This window comes from Thermochaetoides thermophila, assembly GCF_000221225.1.
Source record: "Thermochaetoides thermophila DSM 1495 unplaced genomic scaffold scf7180000011818, whole genome shotgun sequence".
NCBI classification, from domain to species: domain Eukaryota; kingdom Fungi; phylum Ascomycota; class Sordariomycetes; order Sordariales; family Chaetomiaceae; genus Thermochaetoides; species Thermochaetoides thermophila.
Window position 1 is genome coordinate 2,769,112 of NW_006383034.1, and position 20,624 is coordinate 2,789,735.

General features: G+C 51.5%; 8 protein-coding genes across 8 annotated transcripts; 5 read left to right on the forward strand and 3 right to left on the reverse strand.

Annotated features, from left to right (window-relative positions):
* Positions 1–994: 994 nt before the first annotated feature.
* CTHT_0047390 (uncharacterized protein) lies at positions 995–1,597 on the forward strand (the record flags this gene model as incomplete). The annotated part of the gene is made up of 1 exon (XM_006695045.1): positions 995–1,597. The coding sequence occupies one exon, from the start codon at positions 995–997 to the stop codon at positions 1,595–1,597; it is 603 nt and encodes a 200-aa protein (XP_006695108.1).
* Positions 1,598–2,157: 560 nt separating this feature from the next.
* Positions 2,158–3,049, forward strand: CTHT_0047400 (putative mitotic spindle checkpoint component mad2 protein; the record flags this gene model as incomplete). Its single annotated transcript, XM_006695046.1, has 4 exons — positions 2,158–2,247; positions 2,315–2,340; positions 2,391–2,604; positions 2,669–3,049. The coding sequence occupies 4 exons, from the start codon at positions 2,158–2,160 to the stop codon at positions 3,047–3,049; spliced, it is 711 nt and encodes a 236-aa protein (XP_006695109.1).
* Positions 3,050–3,409: 360 nt separating this feature from the next.
* On the reverse strand, positions 3,410–5,925 carry CTHT_0047410 (ubiquitin carboxyl-terminal hydrolase-like protein; the record flags this gene model as incomplete). The annotated part of the gene is made up of 4 exons (XM_006695047.1): positions 3,410–3,548; positions 3,600–5,689; positions 5,769–5,836; positions 5,898–5,925. 4 exons carry the CDS (start codon positions 5,923–5,925, stop codon positions 3,410–3,412), a joined length of 2,325 nt encoding a protein of 774 aa, XP_006695110.1.
* Positions 5,926–6,873: 948 nt separating this feature from the next.
* On the forward strand, positions 6,874–7,900 carry CTHT_0047420 (uncharacterized protein; the record flags this gene model as incomplete). The annotated part of the gene is made up of 5 exons (XM_006695048.1): positions 6,874–7,015; positions 7,106–7,185; positions 7,250–7,344; positions 7,596–7,686; positions 7,742–7,900. 5 exons carry the CDS (start codon positions 6,874–6,876, stop codon positions 7,898–7,900), a joined length of 567 nt encoding a protein of 188 aa, XP_006695111.1.
* Positions 7,901–8,301: 401 nt separating this feature from the next.
* Positions 8,302–9,806, reverse strand: CTHT_0047430 (uncharacterized protein; the record flags this gene model as incomplete). Its single annotated transcript, XM_006695049.1, has 8 exons — positions 8,302–8,541; positions 8,613–8,654; positions 8,711–8,721; positions 8,953–8,991; positions 9,059–9,123; positions 9,221–9,293; positions 9,432–9,508; positions 9,571–9,806. The coding sequence occupies 8 exons, from the start codon at positions 9,804–9,806 to the stop codon at positions 8,302–8,304; spliced, it is 783 nt and encodes a 260-aa protein (XP_006695112.1).
* An 824-nt stretch (positions 9,807–10,630) lies between these two features.
* CTHT_0047440 (uncharacterized protein) lies at positions 10,631–12,518 on the forward strand (the record flags this gene model as incomplete). The annotated part of the gene is made up of 7 exons (XM_006695050.1): positions 10,631–10,757; positions 10,847–10,965; positions 11,023–11,605; positions 11,658–11,784; positions 11,856–11,912; positions 11,967–12,011; positions 12,353–12,518. The coding sequence occupies 7 exons, from the start codon at positions 10,631–10,633 to the stop codon at positions 12,516–12,518; spliced, it is 1,224 nt and encodes a 407-aa protein (XP_006695113.1).
* Positions 12,519–12,850: 332 nt separating this feature from the next.
* On the reverse strand, positions 12,851–17,848 carry CTHT_0047450 (uncharacterized protein; the record flags this gene model as incomplete). The annotated part of the gene is made up of 6 exons (XM_006695051.1): positions 12,851–12,904; positions 12,981–13,045; positions 13,247–14,361; positions 14,464–14,690; positions 14,769–17,615; positions 17,840–17,848. 6 exons carry the CDS (start codon positions 17,846–17,848, stop codon positions 12,851–12,853), a joined length of 4,317 nt encoding a protein of 1,438 aa, XP_006695114.1.
* A 1,057-nt stretch (positions 17,849–18,905) lies between these two features.
* On the forward strand, positions 18,906–20,479 carry CTHT_0047460 (argininosuccinate lyase-like protein; the record flags this gene model as incomplete). Its single annotated transcript, XM_006695052.1, has 3 exons — positions 18,906–18,954; positions 19,065–19,954; positions 20,003–20,479. The coding sequence occupies 3 exons, from the start codon at positions 18,906–18,908 to the stop codon at positions 20,477–20,479; spliced, it is 1,416 nt and encodes a 471-aa protein (XP_006695115.1).
* Positions 20,480–20,624: the final 145 nt, after the last annotated feature.

Sequence of the window (20,624 nt, forward strand, 5' to 3'; positions counted from 1 at the left end):
AATGCGTTTTGAGACTATATCCTTTCTCAAAAGCAGGCAATTTGGTTGGGGTTGGGGCTGGGGACCGAGCGGCCCTGGGGGAAATACTGGAGGCGAGGGAGGAGGAGGTGGTGGTGGCAATAGAGGAGGGGGGGTTTCTGGCAATGGTGGATGGTGTTTCTGGGGGGTGCCTGGATGCATTAATGGGAACAACGGCCCTGGGGGAAGCAGGCCAACAACTACTTCTCAGACTTCAACTCGACCCACAAGCACGCGGAAGATAACGTCGACCAAGACAGCCGCACCAACGACCACGAAGGTAGTTGCTTCGCCGACGACCAAGGCAGCATCGCCTATTCGGACCACCCCTTCACCTCCAAATAAATCCCCAGCAGCCACTCCAACACCAGCTTCCCCGTCACATCAAAACCCTTCCTCACCAAAAGCGACAGTCCCTTCCGCAATAGACGAGGCTTCTACAACCAAAGATAGGGGTGCAGGACAGCAGACGGGGGCTCCAGTACCCGTACCGATCCCTGGTCAGGTATCAGACAGCGAATCGGGTTCCGGCGGTGATGGGGTAAATAGCCCGAGCGGGACTCAAAACGTCGGATCTGGTTATTATGGGTACGGCAATAGCAATGGGCAAAGTTGGAACTCTTCCCCCAAACCAGATAGTCCGTCGTCCTCAGACCCGTCGGCAACTCAGGGAACAGGAACCAATGGGGGGAAGCCTGGAGTGCCGACAATTAGCATCGGGGCAAATAACGGGACGTCGTCTAGCGGAGGATTGGGGGCAAAGGCGGTCGCTGGCATCGTAGGTGAGTTGTTCCAGTACGACTCCGGTCCATGGTGTGTTGGTACGTGAGCGCTTACTGACCTGCACGGCGAAGTCGGGTTGCTTTTACTTTTCCTTCTTGTATTAGCCATCCTTCTCTACAAGTTCCGAAAGTCGCCTCAAGTGCAAAGGGTTCTTTCCTCCGTTAGAGGAAAGAGCTCTCATCCTTACGTGTCCATGCCTGATGGGATGGACCACAACCTCCTGGGTGGAAGCGCTGCTATCGACGGCGCTTCAGGGACTGCTGCGGGTGTTGCCGCCAGTGCTGCAGGCGCTGCTGTCGCCTCATCTGCCTATCATCGCGACCTGCCGTCTCCTTCGCCTGTCCAGCCAATGCAACAAGCTCCTGTATCACGCCCTCTGGTAGTGCCAATCGTGCCAACAAGGCCGGATAACCGCCGAATTTCTGTCTTCACCAGCGACACCGGCATGACAGGCAGCGCATTCACACCGTCTTCCGTCTCACCGAACTCGACAAACTTCAACATGCTTCCAGTACCTGGTATGGCTCGCACAGCCAAGCCGCAGCAAGCACCACCAGATCCGCCTGTTGGGAGATCCGCCAACGCCCGTTTCAGTGTCGACAGCATGAGCAGTGTAAGCACCAGCAGCTGTGTTACTGCTGCGCTCTCGCCGGGCCAGATGGCGTGGCCCATGCCTCCAGGCACCCCGCCTGCAATTCGACATCCAGGTGGGCCTCAGTATATCGACTTTGAGCAGACAGGGAGGACTGTTGTTCGCATTAATCTTCCGCCATGTGGTCACAGGCCGGGTTACTGATGTGCGATGTATTCAATGTCCTTTATTTTCTGTATATGTCTACTAAATGTGTGGATTTTGGAACAGTTACCGGAAATGGTCCATTGCCTGCTTCTCTTTTGAACTTCATTTTTTTTTTCATCCTGAGTGGGACAGTGATAGCAGGACGTTTGATTATGGGCGTTGGAAATGTGCTTGGATTCTGGCATTCTTGGTATCGCAATTTAAGATACTTTTCCCAAAAATATCTAATGGGTTAATGATAAATAAACAACGCACGCTAAGTCTTCGAAGTTTCTCATGGTCCGGTCTTCAAAATTCCTGGTTTAAGTCCAGAACGTCTTAAGTGACACTTTTGTCATTCCAGAGATGTGGCGGCGTTGCGTGGCTGATATGTGGCTTTCCGTTGAACCTGATGCACGGACTTTAAATGCCCGCCCAAACGACTGCAGCCCCTGACAACCGTACGGCACCCGACTACCAACGCTCGAAGTAAACAAAACGACTCGAAAACCGAATTCGCACACCGGACAGCCTAGTCGATTGCACTCTCGTCCTAAGCATTTAAACAGTGCGGAAAAATGACCTCAACTGCTCCGGAAAAGGAGAAGGATAAGTCCAAAGTACACAAGCTGTCTCTCAAGGGCAGCGCAAAGCTTGTTGCCGAGTTTGTGAGTTATTCTGCAACCGTCTTCTGGAGAGAGGCATAGTACTGATGAGGAGCTCTCGTGCCTGCAGTTCCAATATTCTATCCATACAATTCTGTAAGTTTTATGCTTTTAACGCAGCTTGATGCGAGGCTAACAGCACGCAGCTTCCAGCGAGGAGTCTACCCCGCCGAGGACTTCACGGCCGTAAAGAAATATGGATTGAACATGCTGGTGTCGTCAGACGACCAGGTCCGCGCCTACATCAAGAAGATTATGTTGCAGCTGGATAAATGGATGCTTGCCGGCAAGGTGCAGAAGCTCGTCATTGTTATCACCGATAAGGACACAGGCGAGCATGTTGAACGGTGGCAGTTCGACGTACGTTCCGCTTCCCATCTTCCCAGGCATGAACGCATGCTGACAGCATCCATCAACGATCTAGGTTCAAATCTTGCAAAAGACCTCCAAGAGATCCAAACCCTCATCCAAATCCAGCGCTACCCCTTCTGCCGACGAAAACGAAGCAGGCAGCTCTTCCACCGCCGCTGCGTCCTCCCCCCCCGAGAAAACCGAAGCCGAGATCCAAGCCGAGATCGCAGCGCTGTTTCGGCAGATCACCGCGTCTGTAACATTCCTTCCTCAGCTGCAGGGCGACTGCACCTTCAACGTGCTGGTGTACGCCGACGCGTCGAGCGAGGTGCCCGTCGAGTGGGGCGACAGCGACCCCAAGGAGATCGAAAATGGCGAGCGCGTGCAGCTTCGCAGCTTCAGCACCTCGAACCATCGCGTCGATACCTTAGTTAGTTACCGGCTGTTAGAGTGAACCATCCTATGTTTACCTATCCGGGAAACAACACGTAATTCTATGGCATGCGTCGGGCTGCTGTACATGGCGTTTAGCTGGGTTGAATGATGAATGGGACTTAATATGGAATGGACGGCGTTTTAGAATGGGATTATAAAAGATAGGCATGTATCCTGGATTGTTTTGGCACGTGCTTTCTATCATGGACACAATCATAGAACATTACGAGACTCTCAACCAAGTAAAACGTGCAAGCAGACTTGTGTGGTATCATACGCAGTTCACTTGCCCATGAAATGCATCTGTGGTGCTGTCGTTTGAAATGTCATGATGTCCGCTTATTCCCTCTACCTCGAACAATCCGCAACTTTCCCAAGCCTAGACGCGTCGGAAGAAGTATATGTAGGCGGATTGTTTCATCTCATCCATATCTGTAGCCTTGACCACCTTTTCGTCATTGAACAGTACCCACGCGGTCTCGTCGTTCAGCTTTTTGCGGATGAAGGCAACGTAATGGCTTTAAAGTTGTTAGCTTTGCGCCTCACCCAGAAAGTCGGGTTAAACTTACCCCGTATGAATGCTCGTACCCTTGTGACAAACAATTGACTGCAACTGGAACCGTGCGGGAAGGTGAGCGCTTCCCGCGAGCGGGCCTTGCTTGTCGCTACCACTTGCGCCTGCGTTCTCTTCGGCATCACCCTGATCGTCAGGATGGTTGAACAGCCAGTCAATAGCCCGCTCAACGTTGCCACCAGTTTCCTTCAAAGCTCTCGCGGCGCGAGGACCGCCGAAGCCCATGGACTCGAGAATGGCAAGGTTTTCTGGATCAACTGTGGCGGGAGCTGCATTGCCGAAGTCAGCAGGAACATCGAGATCAGGATCATCCATGTGCTGGAACAGCCACTCCATCGCCGCGTTGGGGTCACCATTTCCTGTGGCATGCAGGGCCTTCTCACAACGCACTCTGGGGAAGCCCATGCCTTCAAGCATGGCCAAAGCCTCCTGGTTTGGGACAAACGCGGGGACATTGCTCGCAGGAGCAGCTTCCTCTGGGAGAAGCTCCTCGCCCGGCTGTTGACCAGGGGAGAGGTACTCGTCCAGCGTGAACGGCTCGTCATCCACAATCACGGGGACATCCACCTTGATGGGTACCCAGTTGATCACAGCCATCTTGCGAGTATTGACCACCAGTGTCTCGGGGAAGGTCTTGAACAGTTGTCGCTTTGTGAACCCGTCCTTACTCCCACACGTTGTGCATGTCAATTCAACCACCTCTGGTGCAGTGAAATTGTCAAGACACTGCTTGAACGTGACGGGCTTGTATTTGGGTACCTCGCCATCCGCGGCGGATAACTTGAGCGGAACGTCGATCAATATGCTGTCCTGCTCTGTCGTGCTGTAGCGAACCTTCTTGCATCCAAGGCACTGCAAACGCTGTTCTGTGACAAAGCGCATAGCTTGTGTTGGGTCGGTATGACCTGAAGGGTGCTTTGATCTGGTAATAAGCTTGATGAGATGCTGCAACAACTCGAAGGCGTCTTGTTGGCGCATTGTCGAGAATTCAGGATGGCCGCGGCCAATGAGGTGCTTGAGCATGGACGGTTGCAAGCCTTTCTGGTACGGAACCTCGGGACTGTGTTCCGATACGATGACATCTGAATCAGGCTTCGAGTAGCGGCCGGATAGGAGGCCATCTGCAATCTTTCGAAGCTGCGTTTCGAGGTCTTGGGCGGGATCAGGCACATCCGGAAGAGACTCGACGCCAGTACCATAACGTGCTTGGAAAGAAGGCATGTCAAACAGACATTGTAGAATACTGGCAAGATAGCAGCTATTGCCGAGATTCTTGAGGCCGGTCAGTCCGGGGCCGAAGAGCGGGGAGAGTTCCTTGCCGTCCTCGGTTGTCATGGAAAACTCCCAGCGAAGGTTTTGCTCGATCTGTAGCTCCGTCAAGCTCTTCTCAGTCTTTTTCCTCTCCGACAAGACGATTCCCCAGTTGGCAAGGTGTGTAGCTAGATCATTGTCGATTCTCTCTTCATCGCACTTGTAGCAGTACACATCGGCGCTGCCTTCAGGAGTGATAGAACCGAGTTTAACAGCCACACCATGACCAAACTCTTCGGAGTGCGCCAGCGCATGGGAATTGCCGCCAACACCACCGAACTGTGCCCGACCGCAGCCAAGATTCCCGCATTCCAGGCAAAGCCACAAGTTCTCCTTCAGGTCACACTTGGAGCAGTGGCCAAGGTCCTGCGACTCGATCTGACGAGGCTCGCCCTGCTGGAGGGTGATAATGTGTTCGCAAGTCGTAAGCTCCAGCTCCCAAGCCTTAATCTCCTCCTTCCTCGAAAATGTGTTGGCAGCCATGACGCCGTCCACTGCCTCAGCGATTGTGGGATTTGATTTGTCGAGATTAGCGATACCGCACTCAAGACACTTGACAGTGAGGGTGGTCTCATAGCGGTCGGCTTCGGTCTCGGCAGCAATGGCTAACTTCTTCAGCGGCGGCTCATCCCTTTCGATCCTCTTACGGCTACGCCGAATGTTGAGAACGAGAGGGTGTTGTCTGGCAACGCTGTGCAGCTTCGCATGTTGGCGGTCGCCGGCGCAGCCGCCATTGAAGCACTTGAGACAGACATCAAGCCCAGCCGGATCGTCCTGCAGCAGATGAGAAGTCAGCTTGCGTCAGCCAGACGAGACAAAGAATACACAGCTTAGGATGGAACATCAAACTAACAATGGAGTCGAAGCATAGCGTGCAGTCTTCACGGTACACAGAGTCGGAAATAGATGGCTTGGAGATGTCTGGGGGAAACGTCAGTCAGCAAGTGGTCTCGTCTTCAAGAACAAGACCTGGGGACAATACAAGCCGGTGCAATGTGAGGGCACGCCATCTTGAATGGCTGCCTTTCGGGTCGGGAACTGTGAAAGTCGCCTACTGGAGTTTGGTGTTTTGATACGCTGCGACAGCTTCCCACGATGCACTGTTAGGGTACGGCCAACAGTGTGGGGGGATCAGGAGCCTGGGAGTTCACAGCTGAGCGCGGGGCAACAAGTGTATTGGCAGGCAACAGCCCCGCGGTGATGCAGCTTGTCTGCCAAGAATCATCCTGGAAGTGGAAGCGCTGGCCATCAGCACAGCTGTTCGACAGCTGGTAACAGCTGCTGATAGAAACCCCGTTCCCTAAAGTTAGTGGACGCAATGGATCGTTCTTTCCTTTTTAACACAGAAGGCGCCGATATGTGTGTTAGAGCCAGTTTTGGTGACGCATCACGGAGGGCCTGCTGCCCAAATGCTGCCTTGCGGGATGGCAATGTCACCGTGTCCAAGGTCGTACACCAGCAACGTCCGTGTGGATTGTATTAGAAATCCCATTACATTCGCCACCGGCAACTGAAGGGAAACGCACTCCAGGGATGACTACAAGCGCTCGGTCTCCGTATCAGATCAATCTTATCTCCGCTCATGTGGGGAATTTTGTCCTCGCCGCGTGCTCCACCCACACCACTGTAGCCGACGTCGGCATGACGCCCTGTGCCAAGCGGCCTTTTGCCAATTGCCCATCGCCATCAAACGCTAACAGTGGGGTACTCATTTCATCTGTGAGAGGCCCCGGCAACTGTTAGTGGAAGCTCGGGCCAAGCGCGCCTTCGGAAATCGCCTCTTCGGTTCATCAAGGACAAGTCCCGCATCCCCAAGCACTTTTGGTGAAGCCTTTGTGCTTTCGTTCTTTCTCATTATCCTCTTACTCAACTTGATATTGACCATCAAACTTCACGTCGAGACCACGATTTTCATTTATTCCTGTCCAGCATCCTCTCCAAAATTCACATACACCAAAATGTTCTCCAAGACAGCCCGCGCTGTTTCTTCTCGCGCCCTCGCATCGCCGCTGTGGTCGACTGCAATTCCGGTCACCCGTCCGCTTTCCTGCCAGTTGGCCTGGCCGCAAACCAGGCAGTATCACGAGAAGGTTCTTGACCGTATGTCACTGATCGGTTGCTATCAGCATGCTTGGATGCTATGCCCTCGGTGTTGGCAGTATGGCTGACCATATATTGCTTTATTTTCAGACTACTCGCGCCCTCGGAATGTTGGCTCGCTCGATAAGACAGATAAGTCTGTGGGTGAAGGTCTGGTGGGAGCTCCGGCTGTATGTTTCCCTCTCGCTGACATCTGCAAACGCTTCGACATCGGCTAACTTTTCTCCTTGGAAGTGTGGCGATGTGATGCGGCTTCATATCAAGGTCGATCCCGAGACCAAAGTCATTAGCGACGTTAGATTCAAGACATTCGGCTGTGGTTCTGCCATGTAAGGCTCCATCCTTATTCACGAAGTCACTGCATTTAGGTTTGGCGAAGATGGTGGACATGTGATAAGAATTCGAAACGCTTGCGGGACACGCGATTGCACTTGATGCGGATCCGTAGCTGGGAGCGGAAAGCCCCGCCATACCGCTTTGACCCTATATTTTCCCAGCCCTCCACCAACAGATCTGTCGCAACAATGATGCTGCATTCTCTAGGCTAGGCTGTGCTAATCTGCATGCTAACTTAATGCAGTGCTTCATCCAGCTATCTAACTGAGCTTGTCCGCGGTATGACCCTCGAGCAAGCCGCTCAGGTCAAGAATACACAAATTGCTAAGGAGCTTGTATGTTGTGACTGGTGACCTCTGCTTTGTCTGCACTACTAACCCAATCTCCCAGTGCCTGCCCCCCGTCAAGCTGCACTGCAGCATGCTTGCGGAGGATGCCATCAAGTCAGCCATCAACAACTATTACAAGAAAAACCCTGAGGCCCGGCCGACCAACCTCGCTGGTCGCGGCAACAATAAGCTTGAGACAGCTTCGCAGTCTACGCAATAAGGCAATGGCTTGCGGTAAAGATAGGTGTTGATGCATTTTTCTCTTTTTCTCTGCTAGTCAGATTCACATACCTGGTTGGATGGGTTAGTACTGTGGAAACCTGGTTCCGGCGGTGCGTTCCTCTTTTGGACTGGACTTGGGTGACGGTTTGTTTTACCATTGGGAGTATGGCGGAGTTGTGGTTTAGCGGTTTATAAAACTTTCTCACTCTCGACTAGATACAGGCACCAAAAGGAGCCCTCCCCTTCTCAGCGGGTTGGCCTAGCATCTGATCTATAATACCAAAAGGACCTGAATTCCGAGTTTGAGTGGTGTATCTCCATCTACTCTCCTTCCTGGCGCCTCTTTCTGTTGGGTTGAATTGAGCAAATCAAAGTCTCCTGGCCAGAATTGCCGTTTGCTCAATCCCATGGCGCCTTGTCCGCCAGCGGCTCGTCCTTTTCCTCGTCGAAGATGTCGAATCCAATATGGCGGCTTGGGTCTAGGAACCGAATTGGGCCACGCTTCAACCACAACTTCTGCAGGGTTTCGAAATCCTCGTCAGGCAGCCTTTTCAGCTGAAGATTTTCTCTCATGTGGACCTCCTGCACCGATTTTGGAACTGCTGGGATACCGCGCTGAACGAGCCACGATAAGCAAACCTAGGAAGAGGAAAACTTCAAATAAGTGTCTCGCTTTGACACATCCTTAGAACTACTACATTGAGGCTCACCTGCGCGGGCGACATTTTGCATTTCTTTGCAATGTCGACGATCTAATTACGGTTGGTTGAGTAACTGGAGTTAGTTTGTCATCCTGATGACGACGTACCGTCGAATCTTCTGTCGGAAAAGGAACGTCGGGGTGAGCCCGGACGACTGGTACTGGCCTGCCGCCGAGTGGCTGGTGAGCCATTAACAAAATGCCGTGGTTCGTTGAAAACTCAAACAGCTCATGTTGGGGAAGAAATGGATGGAGTTCCACCTGGTTCACTGCAGGTATGATCCGGGCAACTTCTAGGATCCTAGGAGGATATGTGTGTAAGTATCTATACGAAATCAGGAGGTAATTACCGAACCTTTTTGTTTTGAGAATGTTGAAGTTGGAGAGGCCTAAGGGGCGGGTCAGCTTAAAGCTACCACGGCCTGCGAGCGTTATAAGTGAGACAACAATACGCACCAATTGACCGAACTTTGCCTGAGTCCACAAGTTTCTCCATTGCCTTCCACGTTTCTGGATACCTTCTGGAAAGGTCATAGTCGATCACAGGCTACAGCATCATAGGAAGTTCAGCTCGCAAGTTTCATGGTTAAAGGAGGAGACCAAGCCTTGACGCCGTACCTTGCCATTACCGCTTGGGTGCCGGACTGTTGTGTTGTTCGGACCTGCCTTGTAGGCATGTGGAACTGGTTACCTAAGGTTAACGCGGCTCAGGGGACATGTCTAGTGTTTCAGAACGATTTACAATGCATCAGATACAAGTCCACTGGATTAATTGAACACATCAGCAAGAAGCTACCTCGGTTAGGGCTTTCAAGGTTATTTGGCATACCGTAGTCCAGTTGGAGGTCTCTCAAGGTGACTTCAAGAGCTCGCTCAACGTCGTCGGGATGATGCCAGGTCTGGGCTCTGTCAATGGGTCAATGATCGTGCTTGCTATTCTACTAAGGATCCAAAAGGTCTCGACTCACAGCTTTGAGGTGACGAATATCTCTTCCCGAGGAATACCGCTCTCTTTGATGGCTTCCCCGATTTCTTTCTCATTGCCATAGGCATTTGCCCCATCAATGTGCCTGTAGCCTAACTTGAGGGCCAGTTTCACTGCCTCCTTTACCTTGGAGTTACCGCTGGTCCCTTGGAAAGTGCCAAGACCCAATGCAGGAACTTTGTGGCCATTGTTCAATGTGAAGTAACTTGGAAGATCCATGGTAAAGAAAGAGCTGTCCAGAGGTTGGCAGACAAGCACTGAAAGTTTTGTCTATTTTAGTGGGATTTATCAGTGGAAGAGAAGTTGGAAGTTGTAAAATGAGGGGCTGGTTCCATCATGGAAACCTTGATAGAAGCTAGGGACCCAAGAAAAGAGGGGTTTGAGGCTTCTGCTGACTGCTCGGTTACTGGTAGCAAGTTTACGTAGCATGTCAGCCTTCCGGTATCTCTTCAACAGGTGTTTCGCTGTGCCACATCCTGTACCACCAACCTGCATCAGTAGGCTCAATAGCACGAAATGGGAACCGCGATTGGCGTATGGAAGGTCGCTTCCTTGGGTGACCAGCAAGGTCTGGGCCGCAACAACTGGCCAACAGAAGCCCCTCAACCTCATACGCTGTATTTACGACTTGATCACTGTACATAATTTGGAAGGTGGGGCAGTTTGAAGGCATCTTTGGGATGATGAGCAGTTAACCCCGCATTGTAAGAGGATGCAAGTTTGGTGTGCCTAAACGACGGCTACATCGGACATACGCTTGAAAAGTATTTCTGTACTCACACATTTCCTCCTCTATCAGTTTCCAAGTCTTCATCCTTTTTAAATCATTCCCTACATAAAGTTCCTCACATTTAGCGGGAAATTGTAAACCACTTGGGCCTACAACTTACAACCAGCAATACAGTCAGTACTCCGTTCACCATTCTGTCAACTGCCCCGCTTCTCGAAATACGTCAATTTGCAGTTGGCATTAAAAAGTTCCGGTGGATCGAGAAATCGGATGGTCCAATCCCGATAACATTACGGAATTAATTTTTGAATACATGTCAACTCTATTGGATTCAGTAACGCAGTCTCGCAACGCGGTCTACGAGATGTCGTGCGACTCTCAAGTGAAGAAGCAGGTAGTGGTGGAAGGTTATGAACTCATTGACCCTGCAGTTCTTGATGGTCAGTACCGCCGACTTATTAATAATTCAAGTGCCATGAACCGTCTCTCAGCGTAGGCGATATGTTCTAAGCTAATACATCTTGTATAGTCCTGCCCAGCGTAGCAGCTGTCTTGAGTGTCACAGATGTTGCAGAATCCGCTTGGGCCAAGGCAAAACGCATCGATGTACGAACTGTGGATGGCGACGAAGAAAGCTACTTCATGAAGGTTTGGTACCCCTCTTTCTCACTTTGATATTCATGTCACGCTGAAGCCCGTTCACAGGTCTCCATTGGTTTCCATGGCAGAGAAGCCCTTAAGGGAGAATTTGAGGCAACATCAGCAATCCACACGATCAACCCAACTTTCTGCCCAAAGCCCATTGCCTGGGGGACTCTGGAACTGCAGGAAGATTCTCACTTTTATCTGTGTCGATTCTACGAGTTTGTCAAGGATGAGCCCGATGTAATAGACCGTCAGTCGTTTGTCGAACAGCTGGCAAAGCTTCACCAAAGTGATACATCGCCTCAAGGAAAATTCGGGTTTCATTGCACCACGTACAATGGTAACCTTCCTCAGGATAATAGTTGGTGTGATAGCTGGGAGGAATTCTTCTCAAAAGGCCTTCGCCATGTGTTGAAGGTTAGGGAAGAGAGAGCGGGACCATGTGTGGAGTTGAATGAGTTGCTGCCCGACCTGTTTGACAAAGTGATTCCACGGCTGCTACGCCCGCTGGAGACAAATGGGCGAAAACTCAAGCCCTCTTTGGTACACGGAGATCTTTGGTGTGGAAACGTAGGTGTTATCGATGGTGATACAGGCCAGGCTATTGTTTTTGATCCTTCGAGCTTTTGGGCCCACAATGAGTGTAAGTAACATCGGCTCCGGTGTTGTGTATGAAATTAACATGGCGTTGTCAGATGAGTTGGGAAACTGGAGGCCGAAACGCAACGGCTTCGACGAAGAATTTTTCAACGCCTATCACGACTTTATCCCCCGCTCAGAGCCGGTTGCTGACTACGATGATCGAAATGCTTTGTATGCACTGTAAGTGCCTGCTAGGAGGGGAGGGTTCGCGCCAAGTCAGGGCCAGCAACTGCTGACTGCAATGAATTCAGTCGTTTCAATTTGCATGCTGCTGCACTCTTCCCAAATGACCCTTCTTACCTGGAAATGTAAGGGATATCTGACATGTTGCAAATCTTCGGCTTGTGTACTGAGAACTATAGGGCCATCAACGAGATCCGTCGCTTGAATGAAAAGTTCAAGAAAGGGTATTTGGGTTGTGAGTAGCGAGACCTTAGACTAAAGGTCACCATGTATCTGAATGTACCTATTGTCGGTTGACAACAAGGATCAATGACTATTTGCATCGTTATCTATATCCTTCCAAAAGGATACTGATGGGGTATCATCCACAAGCCTTCATCAACTCGCCTAGGAACAGATACATAAGAAAAGCCTGGACTCATGGTGTGCCAATAATTGAAAGCTACAGACACTCTAGATCACCAGTTTGAGTTCCGACGATGCATGCTCCCGGATATAACATTCCATGTCTGAACTGCTCCGCCAGCGACAAAACCACTCGGTATGTTGGTGTTTGATGCACCAGGTCCAGGAAAGTTCACGTTACCAGCGATCGAGACTCGCTCCGAGAAGCCCAATCCCCCATGTATAACAACCAACCGAGAACCAGCAGCAAAGGCTATCATATCCCGGCTACTATTCCCGCCGAGACCTCCATGACCCCTCTCAGGAACTACCGCTGCGCACAGTAAGTCCCCGCCTGGAGTTCTCCATTCGCTCAGAGCAAAGAAGTGGCGCTGAGCCTGTGCGCCATCATCCTTATTCGAGGAAGCTGCTGGCAGCTGTGATCTCACCGGCAGGGATGATGTTCTGGATGCCAGTGTCGGCTTAGAAACGGCAGTGTACTGAGAAGGTCTCCCGAGTCCTAAAGCGCGTGTAACGGCTGACCGTCCCGGTGTGCTAGAAAACGATTGCACTTCGGCACTGCATATCCAAAGATTGGAATCCACAAACAAAATTGTCGAGGAGTTGATGATGCGAAGGATGGAAGATATGACAGGGGCAATAGCGTCAAGTTTTGGTTCTAGAACAGGCTCCGCTGAAGTTGCTTCTCGGGTAAATTGTGCTGCTGGCCACACTGTAATGCATGGGGAGGAGAGACGAGTTCGTGGGGAGAACTCTACAACAAATGTAGGGCTAACGTGGTACGATACTTCTGACCATTGCCGCTGCTCGGTTGTAGCGTTGTCTTCCCGTCTTTTGAGGAGGATGCCCTCGGCTGTTGTAAGTTCAGCAAAGTTGGCCCACGCGTATATTCTGGCAACATTGCCTGTGACACAAACAAACCACTTGCTCTCGGTTGGGTGTTGGAAAATGCTACGAGTCATTGTCGATCGTTGGTCATCACCCTCTATAAGCGATGCTCCAGAAATCCCGGGGGGCCGTTCTCCTGCTAAGTGTTGCGGAGGGCTGCATTCACTTGACTCAGGATCCTGGTGAGGAGCGTATATGTTGCCGGAAGGGATCTCCCAGAGTTCCAGCGTCTCCCGGCCCTGGACCAAAACGCGGTCCCCTGCAGAGTTGACAAGCAAACATCTCACGGTCGATTTGATGTGACGGTTAAGGATGACATGAACAGGAGGTGTAGATGATGTAGTTTTGATCCCCGATAACGGCGTTTGAAACACAACAACCTTAATGCAACCAATATGATCTGCAGATAAGACCATGTTATTCGGCTCGGCAAACACCAGGCGAGTAACGGAGGCACGGTGATCATGATGATAAAGACGACCTAACTGCTTTGCCTCACTTGTCTCAAAGAGCACGACATCTCCATTGCTCTTTCCAGCAATTATGAACTGGCCATCACTAGTTGCAACAAGACTTGTAATCTCGCTCTCCTTATTGCTGCTGAAAAAAGCCGGAGGTCGTGGAGGAAGTGAAACAGCTGGATCGATTTCTGATCCTCCTGCTGAACTATCTACTTCGCTGGTATTCCGTCTGACTAGGGAGGCAGGTGCCCAAACTCGGGCTTGTTGACCGCGAATGTCGACAAAGCGATGGCCATCAGAGCTCATTGCAACTCCAATGATGGTCTTATCCATTCGACTAGTTCGGTATATCAATGTCAGAGTAAGCCCACCGCGATAAGGGGTACAATCGAGATCGAAGACTTCAATGACCCCTTCCTTAGTCCCAACGATAACACTGCGGCCATCAGGAGAGCAGGCCAAGCATTGAGCGTAAACGTCGTTGCGTTCGACTTGTAGCTCCATGGTTCCATAGTCAAAAATCCGCAAAGTCCCATTGATGTAGCCGACGATCAGGACTGGTATCTCGGGATTCGGGTTGAATGCCATACAATCGATTCCATTGTTTGAGAGGTTAGCACCGCACACCCCAAGTGGTTCTGCCGTGAGTGCGTGCAATATGACAACATGGTGGAACCGATAACCAAGAGCAAGCAAAACGACTTCATCCAACACCAGGAAAGCAGCTTTGGTTGCCGGCAACTGGGGTATGGCAATGGTCGAGCCGTCCAAATCAGTGCTAACCCAACGATACATGTCTTGGTCTCCAGTCTCGAGATCCCTGCAGTAGGAATTGGGGCTATTAGCATTCTGCAAGACTGAGGGCGAAGATGCACGGGGCAAAACCATGATCCATGGTTGTGATTAACAGATGTCTACGTACCATTTAATCAACACTTTTGATTCAAAGGCTGCGAGGATCTCTTGCGTCCCTAGAAATACAACGGCTAACGGCGAGCATCGTGGTGGAAAGTCAAACAACTGAAGTAGGGCTCCGGACTTGGGGTCCCATATCGACAGCTGCTTTGGTCCAGCCGATGCCAACAGAGTGCTTTCAGTGCTGAACTCAAGAATTTTGACGCGCTCAGGGTGCTTCATTGTGCGAAGGCACTGCATGGTGTTGTAGTCATAGAGCCAAATCTCGCCTGTAGATAATCCGACAGCAAAGATATGATCCCCGTGACTTACAGATGTCGGCCGCCCTTTCACAAAGTCTAAATAGGTTAGGCAATCGTCCCACGACCCAGGACGAAGACCCCTGACAACCAGGTTTCGGGCATCACTGCCAAAGGTCCGGGAGATTGCAGAGTGTGGTGGGCAAAGAGGCGGGATTAGCGTTTGAATGGCCGATGGGCATGCAAGCAGCTGGTCGCAGAACTTGGCAGGGACGCGGATGAGGTCCGTTACCCAATCATCCGCAAACTGGATAGCTCGATCAGTGGGAGCGACATATTTGACTCTTCTGGTGAGATAGTTGCGCAGGTTCATTGCCGTTTGCGTCAGAGGTTTCAAATCTTTGAGCTTCGCAACATGCTCAATCCAAGAGAGCACGTTGCTAGACTGGAGAAAATTAAAGAGTGCCTGCATCAACTCATGGTCTTCTGACATAGCATGGAGTAGATGGTCGGAGAAGAAGACGCTTGCGTAGTCGAGCAGGGCTGAGTCAGCAGATACCCCAGACGACTGCTGTTTGGGCAGCGCTCTTCCACTCGTGCTGCTGCCGTGTAGCTGGACCTTGAACGGTGCCAAATGGCTGAGGGGATTCAGTTTAAGGACAGGGCCAGAGAGGTATTGAATGAGAAGAAGACCCAGCCTGGTGTGGCCATTTTTCTGGCGCATGAACAGCTCCTGGGCCAGCATATCGTGTTTTGTGAGAAATTCCCGCACCGTCTCGTGTATGAGATGAACTTTGTTGTACTTATCAACAAACACAAGCTGTCCGCACAAGCTCGGGAGCGCCGTCTTGGCCCTTGCTAGCAACGGCGTTTGGCCTAAATCCAGCTTGACTGCGCAGGTAAGTTCCTCAATTGTCAATGGGCGCCGTGCAAGAACGACCCAAGTCAGGATAGTGCTTGCGAGACCTATTTTCCTCTTGTCTTCCACAATGGACCTGACCATTCGAGCGTAATACTCGAACAAGTTCCCGGGTATGTTGTCCAGAACAGTATCTATATCTTCTTCGGTCCATATAGTCTCCAGTTCTTCAAGGACAAGTCGTGCCCAAAGGAAGGAGCCAAAAGACTTTTTGAGGATTTTCTCGCACATACGTTCTCTGTCTTCATCATTCTCTGATAGCCCCAAGTCAGTCAGGCGTGTGTTCACGAAGAGTCGAATATCGTCCCAGGTGTCAGTATCTTGTAACTCGTAGATCTCGACACGAGAAGGGCCAAGAGATCCCTGTAGCCCTCGTTCAATTTCGTCCATTTTGCGGCTTGTGGCAAACAGTCTTAGTGAGCTGGGGAGAGTGGCCAGTAACTTCTTAGTAAATAATACGTTGAAGTTCGGACACTCGTCAATAGCGTCAATGACCCAAAAATGTTGGTCTAGTGATTGTAGTTTGAAGATGCAGTTGACGAAAAGCTGCTTCCAGACACTCATCTCTTCCGTTTTATCCCAGATAAGGTCGGACTGAGCGAGCTGTAGGATAGAGTCTCTCACCAAACGGTCCTGTAATGCCATCTGGTATGCGAGCGAGAGGAATATGCTGCTTAGCATGGACCCTCCAGTTTCCGAGTGTTTGCAGAAGAAAAAGCTGCAGTTTAGATTTGACTGTTGGAGGTATTCGATAACGTGAGTTGACATGATCGACTTGCCGGCAGCAGGCTTCCCAACCAGCCACAGGACACCAGCTGTTGATCTACCTGATATCCATGACTGGAAAGTATTCCTGTAAGTAAACCATTCGCAAGAATTTGGCTGCCTCAGCAGTCGTAGCGTTTCGAACTCGCTATCGATAGGGCCGGCGACATTGAGAAACGACCGTAAAATCAGGGCCTCGGAAGGGGTAAGATGTTGTTCCTTGGGTGAGAAAGAAACGCCACTGGATTGCTGTTTGAAGATCCTAGTGTCAACATAATGATTGAGAGTGCCTGGAACTGCATCCTTGATACTGTCGACAGCGGTAATAAGCGAATTTCGGATTAATTGGAAGTTCGGGTCTTCTCGATTGGCAAATTTGCAAACGTGACGATGATCAGCATTTAAAGGTATTATTTCCTCGTTTGGAAGGCCCAGCTGGGCAGAAGTGGTATCGACAACAAAACGGTTTAGACCTGCAACACGCATGGGTCGGGTTTCATAGAAAGATACGAGTCGAAGGCCACCTACAACGAGGCGAAACTCATCGTTTATTGTCTTGAGGGCAACTGAATTAGGAGCAAGGTCTGTCACATACGGTTTTTTGCCGATAGTAATCGATAGCATGTTTTCCAGCATAGTGGCCATGTCGGAACCCTGGTGCGGTGTTGCCAAGAAGAAAAAGGAGTGTATGCGGTCGGCTATGTCTTTCGCTGATGGATCATGTCTTGCTAGGAGGTAGGCTTGCTTGGCTACACAACCACCCATGCTGTGTCCAACGAGAATGATGCGGGTGGCTGAGCGGCGGATGTCCGGGTGATTTCGCAAGGAACTAAGTAATAGTTGACCAAAAGAATGGATGTCGAAGACATTCTGCCCGCGCTCGCTCCAATCCGCATTGTAGCCAAAGGTGTGAAGACGGACATCCACAAACTCGCTATCAGTAACAAGCCAGCTTGGCCAGAAATGATCCGGGTCGGATGAATAGGACCAGGTTTTCCGGCTTCCTCCTCCTAATCCATGAATGAAAACAATGTCAACCACAGGGTTGACGGGAGATACTGGATGGTAGAGGGTTGTTAGGCCTAGTCGCCCCTTTTCGTCTTCGTCAGGTCCGCGGCGGGAGAAGTGCGTAAGCGATGATGGGATCGAGTCCGTCCGGCTGAAGCCGGCTTCATCTTGTAGGGACCTGCCTCCTAACGTTGTTGATCTATGCAGAAACGTTAGGCGCTTCTTTGGCTGGCGTTGAGGATGTCTAGTCAGTGTCGGAAACCGTTACCTAACAGAAGGATCGTTGTGGTTTTAAAGACTCTCATGGTACAACTGGAAACCAGTAGGCCGTGAGAGAGGGAAATGAAGGCAGTGGACACAAGGGAGAACGGAAAAGCCGGAAACGCTATGACGACAGCGCGGCCGAACGTTCTGTGTTTAGAGCTGTTCCAGTGTTTCCTGAGGAAACTTACCGGGTCCATTGGTGGTGTTTAATCGCCGCCAAGCGCCCATTAACTATTAAAACCCACTATGTAGTCGCGGATATCGCTTTTGAGGTGTACAAAAAAAATCAAGGAGCGCTGCCTTGGGGTTTAAATGCCTGGTGAATGCGAAAGGATGATGTTGAGGTGAGCCGCGAAACACTGAAGACTTGCAACGCTGTGCGAAAGCGGGGAAGTTCGAGCAGATGCGGGCCGGTCGTCCTTCTGACAAAGTCGGTGGTTCGAAAGTTACACAAGCATCGCCCACCTGTTCAGCAGTCTGGGATGGGCACTTTCCATCTGACAGGAATGGGTGCTGGGCATTGAGGTGCGTTGGTCTTGTGTCCAATAAGAGGCTCAGTGACTCGGCGCGTGTCCAAACTTGCTCTGGTCTCGCATGGATTAGAACTGCAGCCTGGTGGACAGGGCGTGGCATTCTATGTAAATATGATCGCCCGATAACATGGTTTCTATGTCCCGTCAGGCAACTTTCTGATCCGGATTGCGTATCACACTTGCCGGAAGTCGACAACTCTGTTCTCGGGCAGGTTTACTTTTTCTGCATCACCTGCTTGACGCCGAGCAACAAATCAACTGAAGATATCGAGAAATGCACTGTATAAGCCATGCATCAGTGGACTATGCGGTGACTGTAGGTACAGCGCGTCTAGACATAACAGATAGTACTAGCCGACTTGGGACTTAGAACTATGCCAGAACGTATTGGTCTTACCGTTGCCTAAATGTCACAATAGCGAAAACAATAAGACTTCAACGACACTCCCAAGAGCTCAAAGGACTCAGCTTTTGGAGGCGACCTGAACTTCTGCAGACCCACGAGCCCGGGGAAGCGGGACAAATGGACTCGTTCCACCTTGACCGGGGTGCGGGGTTAGTGTGGGGTCGGCGACTGATAAGCACATCAATGGGAACGATGCTACCTCACGTGAGGATAACAAAAGGACGGTCGCATTTTGTGTGAATCATAGTTTAACAGCTCCAACCTCGTCCAGCATACCACGGAGTCGGCCATTGAAGGTGCACGAACACAGAAACCATGGCTTCAAACAACGCGAAACCGCTCCTCTGGGGCGGCCGGTTCAGCGGTATGGGCAATTGGCCGATTGTTCCTGTCCCAAGCATGATCAAAAGAAAAGCGCGACGAGTTTCGCTGAAGCGCGGACTCTGAGCTTAGCTGACCAAACGCCCCGCAGAGGGGCCATCGCAGGTGCCATCGACGAGCTCATGTTCCAGTTCAACGAATCGCTGTCCTTCGACAAGGTGCTCTATAAGGCCGACATACGTGGGTCCATCACATGGGCCAAGGCCCTGCGAAAGCTCGACATTCTGACCGACGAGGAGCTCGACACGATTGTGACGGGACTGCAGGCCGTCGAGAAGGAGTGGGAGGAGGGCAAGTTTGTCATCCACACTTCGTCGGATGAGGACATTCACACTGCCAATGAGCGCCGGCTGGGAGAACTTATCGGCGCTACTGCCGGCAAGCTGCACACCGGCCGCTCTCGCAACGAGCAGGTCGGCGTCGACATGCGCCTGTGGGCTGGCGAGCAGCTCGACCAGCTCTCTGTTATCCTCAAGGACGTCCTCCGTGTCTTCGCCGAGCGCGCCAAGGAGGCTCTTCCTGTCCTGATGCCTGGCTACACCCATCTGCAGCGCGCTCAGCCCGTACGCTTCTCTCATTGGTTGCTGTCGCACGCCACTTTTCTCAAGGGCGATCTCCAGCGCCTAGAGGGCGTCCAAGAGCGCATGTCAGCCTGCCCCCTGGGCGTCGGCGCTCTCGCGGGCAACCCTTTCGGCATTGATCGCGAATTCATGGCCAAAGACCTCGGGTTTCGCTCGGTCCATCCCAACAGCCTGTGCGCCGTGGCTGACCGTGACTTCGTGGTTGAGATCCTCCAGTGGGCCAGCCTTACCATGGCTCACCTAAGCCGTCTAGCCGAGGATCTGATCCTCTTCTCCAGCGCCGAATTCGGTTTTGTGCAGGTTGCCGATGCTTACAGCACCGGAAGCAGCCTGATGCCGCAGAAGAAAAACCCGGACAGTTTGGAGCTGATTCGCGGCAAGGCTGGCCGCGTCATGGGCCATGTGAGTACCTTCCTTGCTACGCGTTCGACATTTGCTAATGTCCCCTAGGCCTCTGGCTTCCTTGCCTCGCTCAAATCCCTCCCGACTTCGTATAACAAGGACCTCCAGGAGTCTGTTGAGCCCATGATCGACACCATCAACTCCGTCTCAACATGCCTTCGGATCACTCAGGGCGTCCTCGCTACGCTCAAAATCAACGGCGATAAGATGAGGGCGGCGTTGACCGACGACATGCTAGCCACTGATGTGGCTGACTACCTCGTGCGTAAGGGCGTTCCCTTCCGGCAAACTCACCACATTGCTGGTGCCATTGTCCGCAAGGCCGAGGAGGTTGGCGTCTCGATTTCGGCTCTGCCGCTCGAGACTTTCAAGGAGATATCTCCCCTGTTCGAGGAGGACATTTCTGAAGTCTTTGACTTCGAGAAGAGCGTGGAGAAGAGGTGTACGCCTGGTGGCACCAGCAGCAGCTCCGTGCTGGCCCAAATCGCTGCGCTCGAAGCCTTCGTCTCAGGTCAGCAGCAGTAATGTGTCGGCGTTGATTTAGTAATGTGGGAGGTGTGTAGAAAAATAATCAAGCGCTGGTTCAAGCTTGATGCATATGTAAAATTGGGACCATATGCAGGACGCGTAGCCTGGCCTGATCATAGTTAGCGTGTCCAATACACATGTA